This window comes from Lampris incognitus, chromosome 8 (genome assembly GCF_029633865.1).
Source record: "Lampris incognitus isolate fLamInc1 chromosome 8, fLamInc1.hap2, whole genome shotgun sequence".
NCBI classification, from domain to species: Eukaryota; Metazoa; Chordata; class Actinopteri; order Lampriformes; family Lampridae; genus Lampris; species Lampris incognitus.
The window spans coordinates 11461774-11478848 of NC_079218.1; the positions used below are offsets into that span (position 1 = coordinate 11461774).

The 17075-nt window shown below is 45.9% G+C and overlaps 1 protein-coding gene across 1 annotated transcript in view; it reads left to right on the forward strand.

Moving 5' to 3' along the window:
- Positions 1-17075, forward strand: part of LOC130117086 (cell adhesion molecule 2-like) — a 125137-nt gene that overhangs the window by 105221 nt on the left and 2841 nt on the right. The window contains exon 9 of the mRNA XM_056285235.1: positions 5839-6279. Coding sequence (XP_056141210.1) covers positions 5839-6279 — 441 coding nt within the window. The remainder of the gene's footprint in view (positions 1-5838; positions 6280-17075) is intronic.

A 17075-nucleotide genomic window follows, 5' to 3' on the forward strand; every position in this document is an offset into this window, starting at 1 on the left:
CATCCCCGCGACCCTGAGAGCAGGATAAGCGGTTCAGATAATGGATGGGTGGATGGGTGGATGGATGGATGGATGACTGCATGACGTTGTAGGACCATCCAGAGACTGGTCCGCGTGTGGGGAGCTTGGATCGAGCTCGAGTCCTTGTCAGGCGAGTCTAATGTGCCACTTGCCGTGGTATATTAGAGAAGTTATGTGTTTCTTTTGCACGGCCTCAGTCTGTCACAACAAGGTGTTTTTATGTCTGAATCTGGGAAGAGGACTGTGGAAGTTGCATGCAAATTAACAAGTGAGATGTGGAGATTAATTTTCACAATAATTATATCTTCCCCCTGTAATAATAAGATGCCGCTCAGCAGCAGTCATATCTTTCATCTGAATATCACACTTCATCGAATGAATACAAACTTAATAACACAAACAAAGTATGTGAAGCCTAAACATTTTAAGCCACAAAAACCTAAAAACCGGTGGGGGGGAACAGGCGTTCTCGGGGCCGTATGATTAGATATTATCGGACGGCTAACCAAACACACCGCGCTGTTGTGCGACTCCATTTCATGTCTAAAGATCAGCTGTTGCCTCCTCTTAATATCTTAAATCCTCATGAATACCCCGCTGTCCTACAGGATGAACCCGTTCATTTAATTTGAGCTTCAATATTCTGGACACACGAGTGTCTGTTTTCTTGCAACTGACAACAGCGACTGCTGGATCGGTTCACGGTGATTTAATCAGCCCAATAAGATTAATTTGGTGGGCTGTCTGACGCCAGCATTAAATCAGATAAACCCGCTCTATCTTAAATGACAACTACGGCCCGTAGCTATGGTGGAGCTGCGTTGCTTTGGGAAGGCTCGGCATAAGTATTTTACACGAGTTACCCCAACTTTTTTTGGGGAGGGGGGGAGTTTCCCCCTTTTCCTCCCCAGTTGTATTTGGCCAATTACCCCACTCTTCCGAGCCATCACGGTTGCTGCTCCACCCGCTCTGCCGATCCGGGGAGGGCTGCAGACTACCACATGCCTCCTCCAACACATGTGGAGTCGCCAGCCGCTTCTTTTCACCTGACAGTGAGAGGTTTCACCAGGGGGACGTAGCGCCTGGGAGGATCACGCTAACCCCCCCAGTTCCCCCCCCAAACAGGTGCTCCGACCGACCAGAGGAGGCGCTAGTGCAGCGACCAGGACACATACCCACATCCAGCTTCCCACTCGCAGACACGGCCAATTGTGTCTGTAGGGACGCACGACCAAGCCGGAGGTAACACAGGGATTCAAACAGGCGATCCTCGTGTTGGTAAGCAATGTAATAGACCGGATGCTCCCAAACTCTTCATCTACTGAGCACAGGGCTGGGCGATGTGGGCGAAATCAAATATCATGATATTTTTGACCGAATCGATATCAATATCGATATTCTGATGATATTGTAGAGATGACTGTTGGTTCTCTCACAAATTATTTACACAATGACTTTTTGATAAACACTCATTAGTAATGTGGACATGATGCCCAGACAGGTAGACACAAATAATATAACAACTACAACAGTCTTAAGTTCAGAAAACTGCATCTCTTTACTGTAATGCAGCCTTTAAAACCAGGAGAAGACAACACTTACATCCCAATATTACGATATCCAAAATCCCAGATAACGTCTGTCTAGTCTTATATCATGATACCCATATAATATCGATATATTGCCCAGCATTAACTGAGCCAGGACCAAATATGGTTGCTAGCAGATCTGATGCCCCCCTCCACCACCCATTACACATTGTAATTCCCTATTGTAAAAAATGAAAATAGGATCAAACATAGGAAATCTGCAGGGACCCCCAAAGGGAAATGGAAGGGAAGGAAAAACCTCACTATACTTTTTGCTTTCCCTCATAACACCTTAGCCAAGGTGAAGTTAAGTTTAGTATTCAGCAGGTGGACATGCCTTTTTATCGATAGTAGCACCGTGTCGACATCATCAGTTTGTCTCCCAACAGGGTTATTGTAGAGAGGAGAACGGGGCCAAGTTGTCACCAGATTGGTTAAGTCTTAAACGGAGGTGACCACGTAGTTATGGATAAACATCTTCAACAGTCTAGCTTTTCACCCAGAGGTACCCTTTCTACTCTTGTTCGTCAGCTTTTAATCTGCTGTTGACCAGTGACAGGCTCTCTCTATTTTGACTCAAACAATTTTATTTTGAGTCATGTCATTCTATTTTTTTATTTCTTATTTTCTAAGTTGTTATCCCTTCTATTTTGTTCTTTAATCATTAACTTCTTTTTATCTGTGCACTTTCGCTTAATGTAAAGCGCATTTCAAAGTGCAAAATGTCTTATGAATAAAGATTTAGGTATTTGGTTGGTTGGTTGTTTTGGGTTGGTTGGTTTGGTTTGGTTTGGTTTGGTTGGTTTGGTTTGGTTTGGTTTGGTTGGGTTGGTTGGCTATTTTGGATTGTTGGTTTGGCTTGGTTGGTTGGTTGGTTGGTTGGTTGGTTTGTTGGGTTGGGTTGGTTTGATTTGGTTGGTTGGTTGGTTTGAGTTGGGTTGGTTGGTTGGTTGGTTGGTTGGTTGGTTGGTTGGTTTGAGTTGGGTTGGTTGGTTGGTTGGTTGGTTGGTTGGTTGGTTGTTTGGTTTGGGTTGGTTGTTTGGTTTGGGTTGGTTGTTTGGTTTGGTTTGGTTTGTTTGGGTTGGGTTGAGTTGGGTTTGGTTTGGTTTGGTTTGGCTTGGTTTGGTTGGTTGGTTGGTTGGTTGGTTGGTTGGTTGGTTGGTTGGTTGGTTGGTTGGTTGTTTGGTTGGTTGTCTATCTCACACCAAACGTGAGTCTTCAGCAACCAAAAGGTTGGCGATGGTAATCATCCGAATCAGAATACGTTATTCATCCCCGAGGGGAAATTGGGTATTGGGTAATCATTTCCGTGCTCCAGAAGGAAGCAATGGAAACAAGATCCTACATACACACTATGATTGGCAGGTCTTATATAAAACAACAAGGAACAAAACAACCATCAGAATGAAATATGACGACCACACGGTAAAATATGCATGAAGGAGCATCGGCATCAGTAATTGTAATAAGTAATACCAATAAACAAGTACACTCTGATTCAAATACTATGGCGCTCTGACATTGAAACCGGTTAAAAATTATGAAATTATCAAGTTTCACATTGAAAATGTCCAAAGAGCATCGCGGGGGGGGGGGGTGTTAAAGGATAGTGAAAATGAAGAAACTAAGATCAATACATTCGTTGGGTTTTTTTAATTTAAGGATCTATAAACCGGTGGTGACTAAACTGTGGGCGGGGGCGCCCCTCCACCCCCCCACCCCCGGTGGATGCGGTGGGGATCTGCAAGTAACTACTGAAGACATTCAAGCGGAACTAAATGTATTAAGACATTCATGCTTTCCTAATTTAATATCTCGCATAAAGTGTGAATTTAAACAGGCCCATAAATGTCCAATAGCTTTCCAAGTCACCGTTTCACTGTGGCAGGGAATCATTAGCCATAACAGTTACACTTATTTTGTATGTTCAATACAATAAGTTAATATCAACTATAGTTGAACCATAGTTGCATTATTTTCTAGACATGAATTCAATGTTTATGCAAATTTATTGATTGCAGTTCATTCTACCAAGCTAGGTGGGGAGCGGGGTGTTGGGGTGGCCAAGGGGGGCCCTGGCTGAAAAATGTTGGGAGCCTCTGGTATAAACCAGTGGCTTCCACACGTTAGTTGCATAGTTGCATAGAAATAGTCACCTGTTCCAGTCAATACGGGACCCGGATCACCTGCCATTCCTTTACATAGATTTTTTTTTTGAGGGGGGGGGGGGGCAGAGAATCATTTTATCAGTAAGAAAAGAAGGTAAACTGATTTTCTTTACCCGTCAATAAAGAGCTTACTGAGGTTTAAAGGAGATCGTACATTTTCAAGGCGTCAATTAGTTCTCCTTCACCCCAGCTTCAGCCTTAATGGCTGCTCGTTATAAATCAGGACGGCACCTCGCTGTCCACGAGTATTGCATCCGTGCATCTTTAACCCCGCGCTCACCCATCCGGGCCGCGTCGGACTGACCACAAAGCTTTTGTTGAAGCTCAATAAGCAGAGGAACGATTGCCATTCCTGGGAGGTCTTTCTCGACCGCCTGCTTCCATTGCTATTGATCTGATTGTAAATGGGGGGCATGGGCGAGACCCTCCAGATGAGCCCGAGACGTTCTCTGGAGGCTGTCATCAAGGGCAGCTGTGTTTAAAACCGTAAAGGCTAAGCTCCGTCCGTCGGTTTCCCCCCGCGGGGAGAGCAGTTAAATATTGAATGGAGAATCTAAACCCCCCCCCCCGAACCCCCACCGCCACCGCCACCGCTTTCTCCCATAATACTAAGGAGCACAGGAGGAATTAAAACATAATGCAAAGGTCCTTCCACTTTACACTGGGCGAGCGTATTGATGACCTGTCACATTAAGTCGCTTTGGGGAAGAATTATAGCAACAATTTGGAATAAAGCATAGCAGAGAAAAAAGGAGAATCCATTAGATCCTGAGGCTGGTGTTATGAATTACATGTAATGGCCCCTCCATTCGTTTAATCTCAATGGCAGAGGACACTTAAAGCAATCCTGAACAAGTGTGTGTGCACGCACACACATACACGCCTACCCCTACACACACACACACACACACACACATACACACCTACCCCTACGCACACACACACACACACACAAACACTTACACGCACACACATACACACCTACCCCTACACACACACACACACACACACACATACACACCTACCCCTACGCACACACACACAAACACACAAACACTTACACGCACACACATACACACCTACCCCTACACACACACACACACACACACACACACCTACCCCTACACACACACACACACACACAAACACTTACACGCACACACATACACGCCTACCCCTACACACACACACACACACACATACACACCTACCCCTACGCACACACACACACACACACAAACACTTACACGCACACACATACACACCTACCCCTACACACACACACACACATACACACCTACCCCTACACAAACACACACACACACAAACACTTACACGCACACACATACACACCTACCCCTACACACACACACACATACACACCTACCCCTACACACACACACACACACATACACACCTACCCCTACACACACACATACACACCCCTACACGCTCACACATACACACCTACCCCTACACACACACACACACACACCTACATGCACACATACACACACCTATCCCTACACACACACACACACCTACACACACACACACACACACACACACACACATACACACCTACCTCTACACACACACACACATACACACACACGTACACACATACACACCTACCCCTACACACACATACACACCTACCTCTACACACACACACATACACACCTACCTCTACACACACACACATACACACCTACCTCTACACACACACACATACACACCTACCTCTACACACACACACATACACACCTACCCCTACACACACACACATACACACCTACCCCTACACACACACACATAAGAGGTGATCTGATTTGCTGAAACGAGCTTTTATTTGATCCTATATTCGTTCCCTCCATTTCTGATCCTCGGGGGGGGGGGACTTGATCTCCATGATGGCCGCTTGTTTCCTTGGAACACCCCCCCCCCCCCCGTTGAGGAGCCGCTCCTGCTGCCGCTGTCTTACACTCCGTTTGCACAGCTGAAGCCTCGGCGGGATGTCGAGGCGCGTACAGTAACACATGGCGGGAAACATCCGTAAGAACCGATGCGCGGGGCCCAGCGTGGGCTGCGTGGGGCCCAGCGTGGGCTGCGTGGGGCCCAGCGTGGGCTGCGTGGGGCCCAGCGTGGGCTGCGTGGGGCCCAGCGTGGGCTGCGTGGGGCCCAGCGTGGGCTGCGTGGGGCCCAGCGTGGGCTGCGTGGGGCCCAGCGTGGGCTGCGCGGGGCCCAGCGTGGGCTGCGCGGGGCCCAGCGTGGGCTGCGCAGGGGCCCAGCGTGGGCTGCGCGGGGCCGCGCGGGGCCCAGCGTGGGCTGCGCGGGGCCCAGCGTGGGCTGCGCGGGGCCCAGCGTGGGCTGCGCGGGGCCCAGCGTGGGCTGCGCGGGGCCGCGCGGGGCCCAGCGTGGGCTGCGCGGGGCCCAGCGTGGGCTGCGCGGGGCCCAGCGTGGGCTGCGCGGGGCCCAGCGTGGGCTGCGCGGGGCCCAGCGTGGGCTGCGCAGGGGCGGCGTTGCGGGGGCGCGTGGCCCGGCTGTGCTGTTTCCAAGGGTGGGGGGGGTCTTGTTTTAACAGATGGACTCTCGTGTGTACCCTAACGAATTCATTAGATGAGTTATCTGGCATTGCTTATAACTTCACGCCGTTACCCTACTGACCACAATTCCTTCCCGTTCGAAGCAGGGAGGGAAGGAGGGAGGGGGGTTGTGGGGGGGGGGGGTTGAATATTCAAGATAGTGTCCCAGTGCTCGGGTGGGGCTTATTGAATGATTAGAAGAAGTAATTTGTTTTCAGAATCTAATTAATCCACTCTGACCCAGCACGAAATGGCATGCGCAGGCAAGCAGGCAGGCTCGTGCACGTGCACACGCACACACACACACACACACACACACACACACATCCCAGTAAGCAAACTCTCTTCTGCCAAAGTGATTGTGTGTGTGTGTGTGTGTGTGTGTGTGTGTGTGTGTGTGTGTGTGTGTGTGTGTGTGTGCGTGTGCACGTGCGCGAGTCAGGGTGCATCCGCATGCAGCAGCCCGGCTCCCCGGGGGGCGCTCTCGTCTCAGCAGCCGTGCCAACGTTTAGATGCAAATTGCCGAACTTTTCTGTCTCAGCCAAAAAGCGTGGTCTTAATTGACTCCACCAGTTTTCCGGCTGTCTTCCTCTTATTTTCCTCGTTGCCCGCGGGGCGTCGGCGCTTTTCTTTTGTTTCCTTTCTGTCTCAATTAACCGAAGAGCGTGGCGGCGAGCTAATTGCGTGCGCGTGTGCCCGTAAAGCGGACGCCCCCCCCGAACGTCTGAAGCTCAACAGAGTGTGCAGGGTTAACAGGGGCGCCCCCAAGGGGTGGCCAGGGGTGGCCACGGCCACCCTGATACTATCCCTGCCCCCCCCCCAGCCACGGGTCGTATGTGCAGAATATACGTCTGATTATACCTAATGTGCTTCTATCTGATATTTTCAGTTTTCATGTTTGGACAGATACAATGTAACAAGGAATCGTCTAACACGTTACAATATATACAGATACATAACACAACACATTAGAAGAAGAATTGTTGTGGAACTCACAATGTTAACTGTACCGGTATTAGTCTGTGCACATCAGATATTTAGTAACATTAACTGTAAAAAAAATAAGAAACCAACGTATTTCAGTATGCGTCTCCTTAACTCTCCTATTGACCGTTTTCAACCAGCCTATACAGTACACCACAGCAGCACAATGCAATTCCTGAAATTCAGTCGCGGCTTTTGGGTTTTGGTGTGCCACCCCAAGATTTTCAGTGGCCCCATTTGGCCCCCCCTATGAAAGATTTCTGGGGGCGCCACCGGCAGGGTATCGTGGTTTCCAGCGCTGGGTCGTTAATTCTGGGGGTAATTCATCTATTAATCCCAAAATGACTGCAAGAAAACACCGGAGCTCTCGTGAACACAAGGCAGTACCCTCGGTTTTTAGCTGCGCACACACACACACACACAAAAGGGGAGAGGATGCAGTCCATGACACTGCAGACACAAGGACGCGGCGGCTCTGGGAGCAGACACTGAGACTCACAGGACGGGGCACTGAAAATAATAGGGGGGGGAAATCTTGTATTAAGGACAAAGGATTCTTTTAACAGCAACCTTTCAGCTTCTGTTTTCTTTTGTGGTAGCGGGAGCACATTGAGAGAGAGACGGAGCAGTGTGCATTAGGCCAAATGAGGATCTTTTTAGTCGAAAGCTGATATGATGGATTTTAAAACGCGCCATTTGATCTCCTGACATTGGAGATGTTTTTTTTGTTGTTGTGAGGACGGGGACAAATTGAAGCTACTGCAAGGCCAAAGAGCTGTTACCATAAGAGTACTATTTTTTTCCAGAATGGAAAATGTCTTTCTTTTTTTTTTGAAGCACTTCAGATATTGACAAAGAACGGTGTGTTTGGAGGACGAGGGAAGGGCATATCCTTGAGTCGGGTTGCCCATTTCACCTTTACAAGTAGCAAGTCTGGTCTAACAAACCAGCACAGATCTTTCCTCGGAGGGCGTCTGCGAGGATGGTGGCTCGCCAGCCTCCAGCTTGTTCGCTAACTTGCTGCGGGAGCGCTGAGAGGGAGAAGAAAGCCTCAGCGGAAGTGGTATTCTGTTTAGCCTCTCTGCTAATAGGCAGAGCAGCCTTAAAACAAGACAATGCTTTCTGCACTTTGTTACGCCCCCTGAAGCCATATCGATCCTCGCGGTACTCAGAATCAGAAACACTTTGTCGTTTCATTTCATGCACTTGCGCACATGAAATGAAACGAGACATCGTTTCCCCCAGCCCACAGCAGTGCAACACAAAGACAAAAACACATCCAAAAACTCCAACAACACATATATCCAGACTAGCATATACATCTAAACTGAACAACAAAAATAAAAATCACAGGGCGTCCGGGTGGCGCAGCGGTCTATTCCGTTGCGTACCAGCATCCCTACAGACACAACTGGCCGTGTCTCCGGGTGGGAAGCCAGATGTGGGTATATGTCCTGGTCGCTGCAATAGTGCCTCCTCTGGTCGGCCTGGGCGCCTGTTCAGGGGGGAGGGGGAACTGGGGGGAATAGTGTGATCCTCCCATGCGCTACGTCCCCCTACGGCAGGCGACTCCACATGTATGGGAGGAGACGTGGTAGTCTGTAGCCCTCCCCGGATCGGCAGAGGGGGTGGAGCAGCGACCGGGACGACTCGGAAGAGTGGGGTAATTGGCCGGATACAATTGGGGAGAAAAAGGGAGAAACCCCCCCAAAAAAAAACTGTCCAGGAGAACGAACGCCAGCCAGGATGACTGTCAAAACTGCCAGTCTGCATGGGCTAGCAGTTAGCTTAGCCTGCCCCGCTTCCGCGTCCTGTCAGACCGCCCTCAGTGTTTCCTCTTCGGGCGCAGCTCCAGTCAGGGCCGTGGTCCTTGGGCCCACAGGACGCAGCAGACCAAGCTCTCCCAGCCAGACACCTTTGACAATACACATCATTTCTATGTGGGTTATGGTTGTGTGGTACTATTTGGAATATCCTCATGTGAGAGTCGGAGAAGTCCTCCAGCATCGCCTGCCTCAGTAATCATCACTTGAAATGTCATTTGTGTTTTGTGTGTTTTTATGTACTTGTACTCTTTCGCTCCCAAAGTATAGCTAAAGGCCCACTCCAGTGAAGAAAACAGTTTCCCAGCTATGTGGATAATTAGGGGGGCATTCGGGGCGTATAGTACTCACATCAATATTGTTGATCTGCCCATTGCACATTTCCACTAATTACACTTGACATGACATGCAGGCTCGGCTATGATATGACTTCTACTCAGCGCTCTAATGGCCGCAGGCTGACACGAGACTATATCCGCTAATTGCTGACTCTCTTGTGAGTTGCCCAGGATGAAAGTGTCCGCCAAATGAGAAAACATTCATGGAAATGAAAATCAAAACTCGGGGCTTTTTATTTTTTTTATTTTTTCAGATGTTCAGCAGTGGGAAACTTCAACACAGATGCTGCTCAATATCAACGCCAAATTGGAAGAAAAATCCAAACATATTTTGATTCATTATTCTAATGAATGTCATGAGCTGAATTTGTTTTGTCCCGTCTTACTTAGTTCCACCCAGCATGTGTAAATCTGCTCTCCGTTTGTTCGCTAGTCGCTATTCTTTGGTGCACCAGAGACCAACATTTTCAAAATGTGATTAGCATTGAAAGCACAACTGAGTCAGACCTGATTGATCCCCACAGTTGTTTAATACCTGGAAGGGTGAAAGTTAGAAAGTTAGATTACACAGATGAACAGAAAGTTTATGGTATGTATAGTTGTCCTTAATTGGAAAATAACAGACTGCTCGATTTAAGACTCAACATGGCATCCCCATGAAGCATTCATTTTCACAGGGGATGCATTCTGAATTTTTATGAGCCGGCTAACGCTAAGCCTAAATATATTACTAAGTATAAGTATATGAAGTTGACGTGGCATTGCCATTCCTTCAGTCAAATCGAATGATTATGAGCAACAATCAGCATGAGGCTAACACTTTATTCACATTAATTTGGTTTGAATCTTGCAAAGCGACGCTATAGACCCTTTTATGACCTACGTCACACATAGTATGCGCACACATTTTGGCAGCAAAAGAGGCAACTTATCCATCTCCAATCAATGCAGAGTGCAAGTGGATTTTTGATCGATTGATATTTACATTTTTAAAATGTCATCTTGTTGTGTTGCGGGTTGCCAGAACAGGTCTAGCAAAACTAAAGGTTTTATTAATTTCTACCACATTCCATCAGGGAAAAGACCATTCAATGCAAACAGGCGAAGCTTGTGGCTACAAGCAATAAAACGAGTCTAGATAAATACATAAGTGGCTATCATAACAAATAAAAGTTATATTGTAGCATAAATAAGAAGTTATAGCATACAGTTGTATGGTCGCAAATAATAAAATCCATTTTTTGCTGCCAAAATGTGTGCGCATACTAAATCACGTGATCACCATTTACCAACTGTAAAAGGGTCTATACTGTGTTCATTTATGGAACAAGCCATAGAGCAAGCTCAAAAAGCAACTGTCATCTGAGCTGTTCTGTAACTAGCATAGCATCTTGAATGCGGCCGTTGAGATCACATTCATTTTTTTTGCAAAAATTTTTGAATGAACTTAAATCACTGGAATGGGCTTTAAAGGTTTAAAGTAATAGTGTCTGTATGTATGTGGGTACCTGACTGGGCCGGCAAGTTCTCATAATTGTGTTTTAGAGTATGCGCACAAAATTGTGTCATGAGTTTTTGTGATTGAGTCACTGATAATCAGCTCCTGCATCTTGCATGCACATGAAATTGTTTTGAGTGAAGGTATCATTCAACCACAAAGTTGATTTAGGGAAAGAAACAAAAAAAAACAACAACACTTTTTTAGCAATATCCTTAAAAAACAGGGTAAGAGCAACCAATGATTTAGACACGTGCAAAAAAATGCACTTGTTGAAGTAAAAAAAATACTTGCCCCCTTGGCAAGGCAAAGCAAATGTATTTATATAGCACTTTTCAGTAACAAGGCAATTCAAAACAAAAAACATAAAACACAAACACCCACCCACCCATTATCCAAACCGCTAATCCTGCTGTCAGGGTTGCAGGGATGCTAGAGCCTATCCCAGCAGTCATTGGGCGGCAAGCGGGGAGACACTCTGCACAGGCCAACAGGCCATCACAGGGCCGTAAAACACAAACATAAACAGATAAAACATAAAAGGCATTAAGGGAAGCAACATAAGGAAATAAAGACATTTAAAAACAAAGAGTAAAAGTTTCAGTGCAGTGTAAGATGGAAAATAAACAGCTTCAAGTTATATTTAATAAAAGGCAGTGACAAACAGGAAAGTCTTCAGCCTAGATTTAAAAGAACTGAGAGTTGTAGCAGACCTTCAGTTTTCAGGGAATTTGTTGCAGATATGTGGTGCATAAAAACTGGGAGCCACCTCTCCATGTTTAGTTTTGTCCCAGATGATCTGAGCAGTCTGGATTGTTCATAGTGTAGCAGTAGATCAGAAATGTATTTTGGCCCGAAACCATTCAGTGCTTTATAAACCAAGAGCAGAGTTTTAAAATCAATTCTTTGATGGACAGGGAGCCAGTGTAGCGACCTCAGGGCTGGAGTGATGTGATCCACTCTTTTAGTTTTAGTAAGGATTCGAGCAGCAGCATTCTGAATCAGCTGCAGCTGTTTGATCGATTTAAAAAAATTTTTTTTTAGGAGGACCTGAAAGACACCGTGACAGTAGTCAAGTTGACTGAAGATAAATGCAAGGACAAATTTTTTTCAAATCCTGCTGAGACAATCCTTTAATTCTTGATATATTCTTTTGGTGATAGTAGGCAGACTTTGTAATTGTCTTAATGTGGCTATCTAAATTAGGTCTGAGTCCATGACTAAACCAAGATTTATGGCTTGGTTTGTGGTTTTTAACATTGCCGATTGTAGCTGAGTGCTGACTTTTAGTCATTCTTCCTTAGCTCCAAAGACAATTACTTCAGTTTTAGCTTTGTTTAATTGAAGAAAATTCTGAGACATCCAATCATCTGCATAATTATGGTAGCATATCTTGTTGTTTTCCATAATCTGGACTAGTGGGCGCATATAGATGTTGAACAGAAATGGCCCCCGAATGGAGCCTTGGGAAACTCCAAAGGTCATTTTTGTATGCTCAGATTTATAATTATCTATAGACACAAAGTAGTCCCTGTCCTTTAAGTAGGATTCATGCCAGTTTAGTGCTGTGCCAGAAAGTCCCACTCAGTTTTCCAATCAGTGCTGCATGCAGCGCTGACATCCAATAATACCAGGACTGAGATTCTGCCACGTTAAGCGGATGTCATTAAAGACCTTAACAAGAGCAGTCTCGGTGCTGTGGTATGGTCAAAATCCTGACTGGAAGACAGCGAACCTGTTGTTTAGTGCCAAAAAGTTGTTGAGTTGCTGGAAAACAGCTTTTTCAGTTATTTTACTCAGAAACGTGAGGTTTGATATGGGTCTATAACTGTTCATTAGTGAAGTGTCTAGATTATTCTTTTCATGACGCAGTTTTCAGAGCCTGTGGGAAGAGGCCTGAGAGAAGAGACGTGTTGACAATTTGTAGAAGATCTGAGTGAGGACATGCAATTAGGAACATTTTTGAAAAAGCCTGTTGGCAGAATATCAAGGCAGCAGGAGGAGGATTTCAGATGTTGTATAATATCCTCCAAGTTTTTATGGTTGATGGGATCAAATTGTGACATGCTATTTGAATTGATTTTAGGTGGACTTAAGGGACAACCCGTGCCCAGTACCTAGTATGGAGGCACTGGCTGCCTGTCTAACGTTCTGAATTTTGTCATTAAAGAAGGGGGCAAATTTATTGCAGGCCCTGGTAGATAGAAATTCAGAGGCTGTTGCCACTGAGGGGTTTGTTAGCTTGTCGACAGTAGAAAACAAGGCACATACATTATTATTGTTTTTGGAAATTATGTCAGAGAAGTAAGACCGCCTGGCATTTCTCAGTTCCAAATTATAAATCTGCAGTCTCTCCTTATAGATTTCATAACGAACAGTAAGATTTGTTTTTTGCCACCTGTGTTCAGCTTTATTACACTCTCTTTTTTCTATTCTGACCAGCGTGGCACATCTCCATGGAGATCTTTTCTTACCAGAGACCACCTTCACCTTAGTGAGTCCAATAGCATTGATAACATCTGTAATTTTAGAATTAAAATTATTTACAATCTCATTGACTGAGACCCGAGAGAGGGCGGGTGTGGAAGAGAAAGCCTGAAGAAATATTTCACTGGTGCTTTCAGTTTTGTGATTACCTCTGTTTGAGCATTTGTGCACATGGAGCTCGTACTCTCAAAGAAAATACAGGAATGATTGGAGAGAGTGACATCAGTCACCACAACCTTAGCAATGTTCTGATCCTTGGAGATAATGAGTACAGAGTGTGCCCCTTGTTGTGTGTGGGCTCCGTCACATGCTGAGTCAGTCCATAATTATCAAGAACACAACACAGTTCTTTAATTCCTCTATCCTGGGGGTTGTCTGCATGGATGTTTAAATCATCAGCAATAACTACACTGTCAGTTTCAATACAGATAGACAGCAGCTCAACTGAAGAGCCACATATTCAAAACAAGCAAAAATTCAAAACAAGCAAAAATCATTAAACAAAATGATAACTCCACCTCCTTCTTGTGCTGTCTGGTTTCGCTCACCAAGCTGAAATTGGCAGGGGTTGACTCAGTAAGAACAGATGCACTGTTGTCTTGGTCTAACCAAGTTTCAGTTAAAAACAAAATTGAGATTATGCTTGGTGATAAAATCATTGATTAAAAATGTTTTCCTGCCAAAACTTGGTGTTTAATAACACTAAATTTAATGTGTTAAAAATAATACTTGCACAATTTTTTGAGACAGGCTGTGGCTGCTGGCATACAACCGGAGTCAGATTTGATGAAGTGGCTGTGCGCTTTGAGTACACTTGTGCCAGTGTTTGGACCATGTCACTAACCATAGCATTGGGTAGACAGACAGTTTTCAAAACTTTGCTTTGACATCTCCTATTATATGGTCACCTACCAGCAAAGCTGACGTTGGCTTGATGTCTTGTCTAGCTTGGTTAACCTCTTTATCAATTGTCCAGTGCGTGTTCCGCTGTCTTTTTTGATGATGTGACGTTGGCTTTAGCAGCTAGTGATCTGTTGTTTACCTCTGGGTGCCGCCGAGAGATGCTCCTCAAGGGTTTATCATGGGCCGTGGTTGCATGGGTCTCAGTGTTAGCTTCTTAGCTAGCAGTGCAAATGCTAGCTGTGATATTACCATTGTGCTCACTTACAGGCAGCTCGTCCAGAATAATAAACTTGTTATCATTTCATAAGAGCTTTAGCTGTTTGGGTTAGGGTCAGGGTTAGGGTTAGTCATTGAAAACTATCTCCGGCCTGGTACATTTTTGATTGCCAATAAGCAATGCACTTTAGATGGGCCACATCCCTTTGGTGTTGCAGGCATCATCTGGATTCCTGTTCAGCCACCCCAGCCAACCTTCCTCTTAGAAACTGAGCTAAGAGATTCTGTTATAGATTTTCAAACTTTAATACAATTAGCCACTTCTCGGAGTGCCCGTGAATCACCCTGAAACCAAACTGGCCTGTGTTAGTGTGTTTCTGTATATTTATAAAAGCCATGTTGATGTTAAAAGGGACCCCGCTCCATAATTCTGTCACTGCATCTCCGGTAGTGTCAGCCCTGCTCTCCAGCTGAGCTCCTGATGGGATAAGTGAGATTTTTCCTTGAGCTGATAATGTTGGTAATGATGAAACTTCCCTGTCTCATAGCATTTCTGTACCACTTTCTTTTCAAGCTAAATCAGCGGCTAATGAGCGATTTCACACGTTTCAGTCAGGAAGGGTGAGCTGTTCTATAAACACACTGTCATTCGATCTGAAATGACATGGCAGCCATTTCATGTGTATTTAATTTGATGTAGCGCTTCATCTCCTCTTCCAGAAATATACTGAGGCTCGTAATATTTAGGATAACTTGATGTCATAACGCCACACTCTGTGGGTGTTTTATTTTTCAAGATTGGGTGTTTTCATTTGGCGTGATGGGAAACAAAGATAATGGAATCTAGATTCAGTGAAATAGATGAACAGCTTAACATATGAAAACAGGAGAGCCTTGACCTACTGTGTCGGTCATTGAGAGTATTAACTGACAAATAACTCCACCAACATCCATTTCCTCCATGCAAAACCGTAGACTGCAAAAATTTAAAAAAAAAGATGGTCATCGCACCTTAAATGTCACCCACTGGTTTCAGAGGGGGCATTTTGAAGTCTAAAGTTTGGCTTTATGATCGCTGCCATCTTGTCAGTTCTTGGAGCCAGAAAATCCAAATTTGGGAACTGGGGCTGAGTGTGGATGGTGCTGGGGGAAACCTTGGAGGCAGACAGGTTGACAGACCTCGTCAGTCAAGACAGACACGCCTCAACATGGCACTTATTTAATCTGTAATGTCTCCCTCCCCGCCCCCCTTTTTTTTATCCCCAAGTATTCAGACAATTACCCCACTCTTCTGAGCCGTCCTGGTTGCTACTCCACCCACTCTGCCGACCCGGGGAGGGCTGCAGACTACCACATGCCTCCTCCAGTACATGTGGCGTCGCCAGCCGCTTCTTTTCACCTGACAGTGAGAAGTTTCACCAGAGGGACGTAGTACGTAGGAAGATCACGCTGTCCCCCCCCGCCCCAGTTCCTCCTTCCCCCTGAACAGGCGCCTCGACTGACCAGAGGAGGCGCTAGTGCAGTGACCAGGACACATACCCACATCCGGCTTCCTACCCGCAGACACGGCCAATTGTGTCTGTAGGGATGCCCGGAGGTAACACGGGGGATTCGAACCGGCGATCCCCATGTTGGTAGGCAACAGAATAGACTGCCAAGCCACCCGGACGCCCCATCTGTAATGTCGTCTTAACAGAACAAATAAGCAAGCTCACACCGTCTGCCGGACACCAAATGAACGACTGAGGCCCCAGCTCGTAGAAGAAAAAAATACTGACTTTGAATTTGTTGGGAGAAGTTGGGAATTCTCTCACTGGACGCGAAGTTTTATGGATTCAGCCACCTAGTGGCCATGGTTTTACTGCAACTTAAGGCACTTCCGCATTGGCTCCAACTTCCAGTGGTTGCCGCTTGTGTGAGACATTCACTCTCTCTGAGTCGTGCACACAACATACATGCACCGACAAAAACCACCTGTGCATGTCTGCTTGTAAGCCGGCACAACTGAATCCTCAGCAGATACCACGTCGCCCATAAACCCATGGAGAGAACAGGTCAGACGAGATGTGGAGAATCTTTTTCTCCCAGTTTAGGCCAAACGGTGGCTCACACAAACCCTGAACTCCTTTAATTTATTAAACGAGGCCCAACTCACAAGGCCGGGTGACAAGGAGAGTATTATAAATATTAAAAGAGGAGTTTGCTCTGCTACGCTGTAATATTAAATCACACACAGAGAAGAATGTCTGTGCCCTTATTAAAAGATAATGTGTTCTAGAGCCATAAAAATGTATAACCCTCTAGTCTACGTCTGTCTCCCCCTCCTCATCTCATCTCCGTCGCTTTTCTTCTCCGGTTCAACTGAGTTTTCAGCTTTTTTGTCACGGTATCAGTCTGTCTCTATCATTCCTTCTCTGTCTCTGTCCCTCTTTGTCCGTCTCTCTTTCTCTCTCTCTCGTCAGC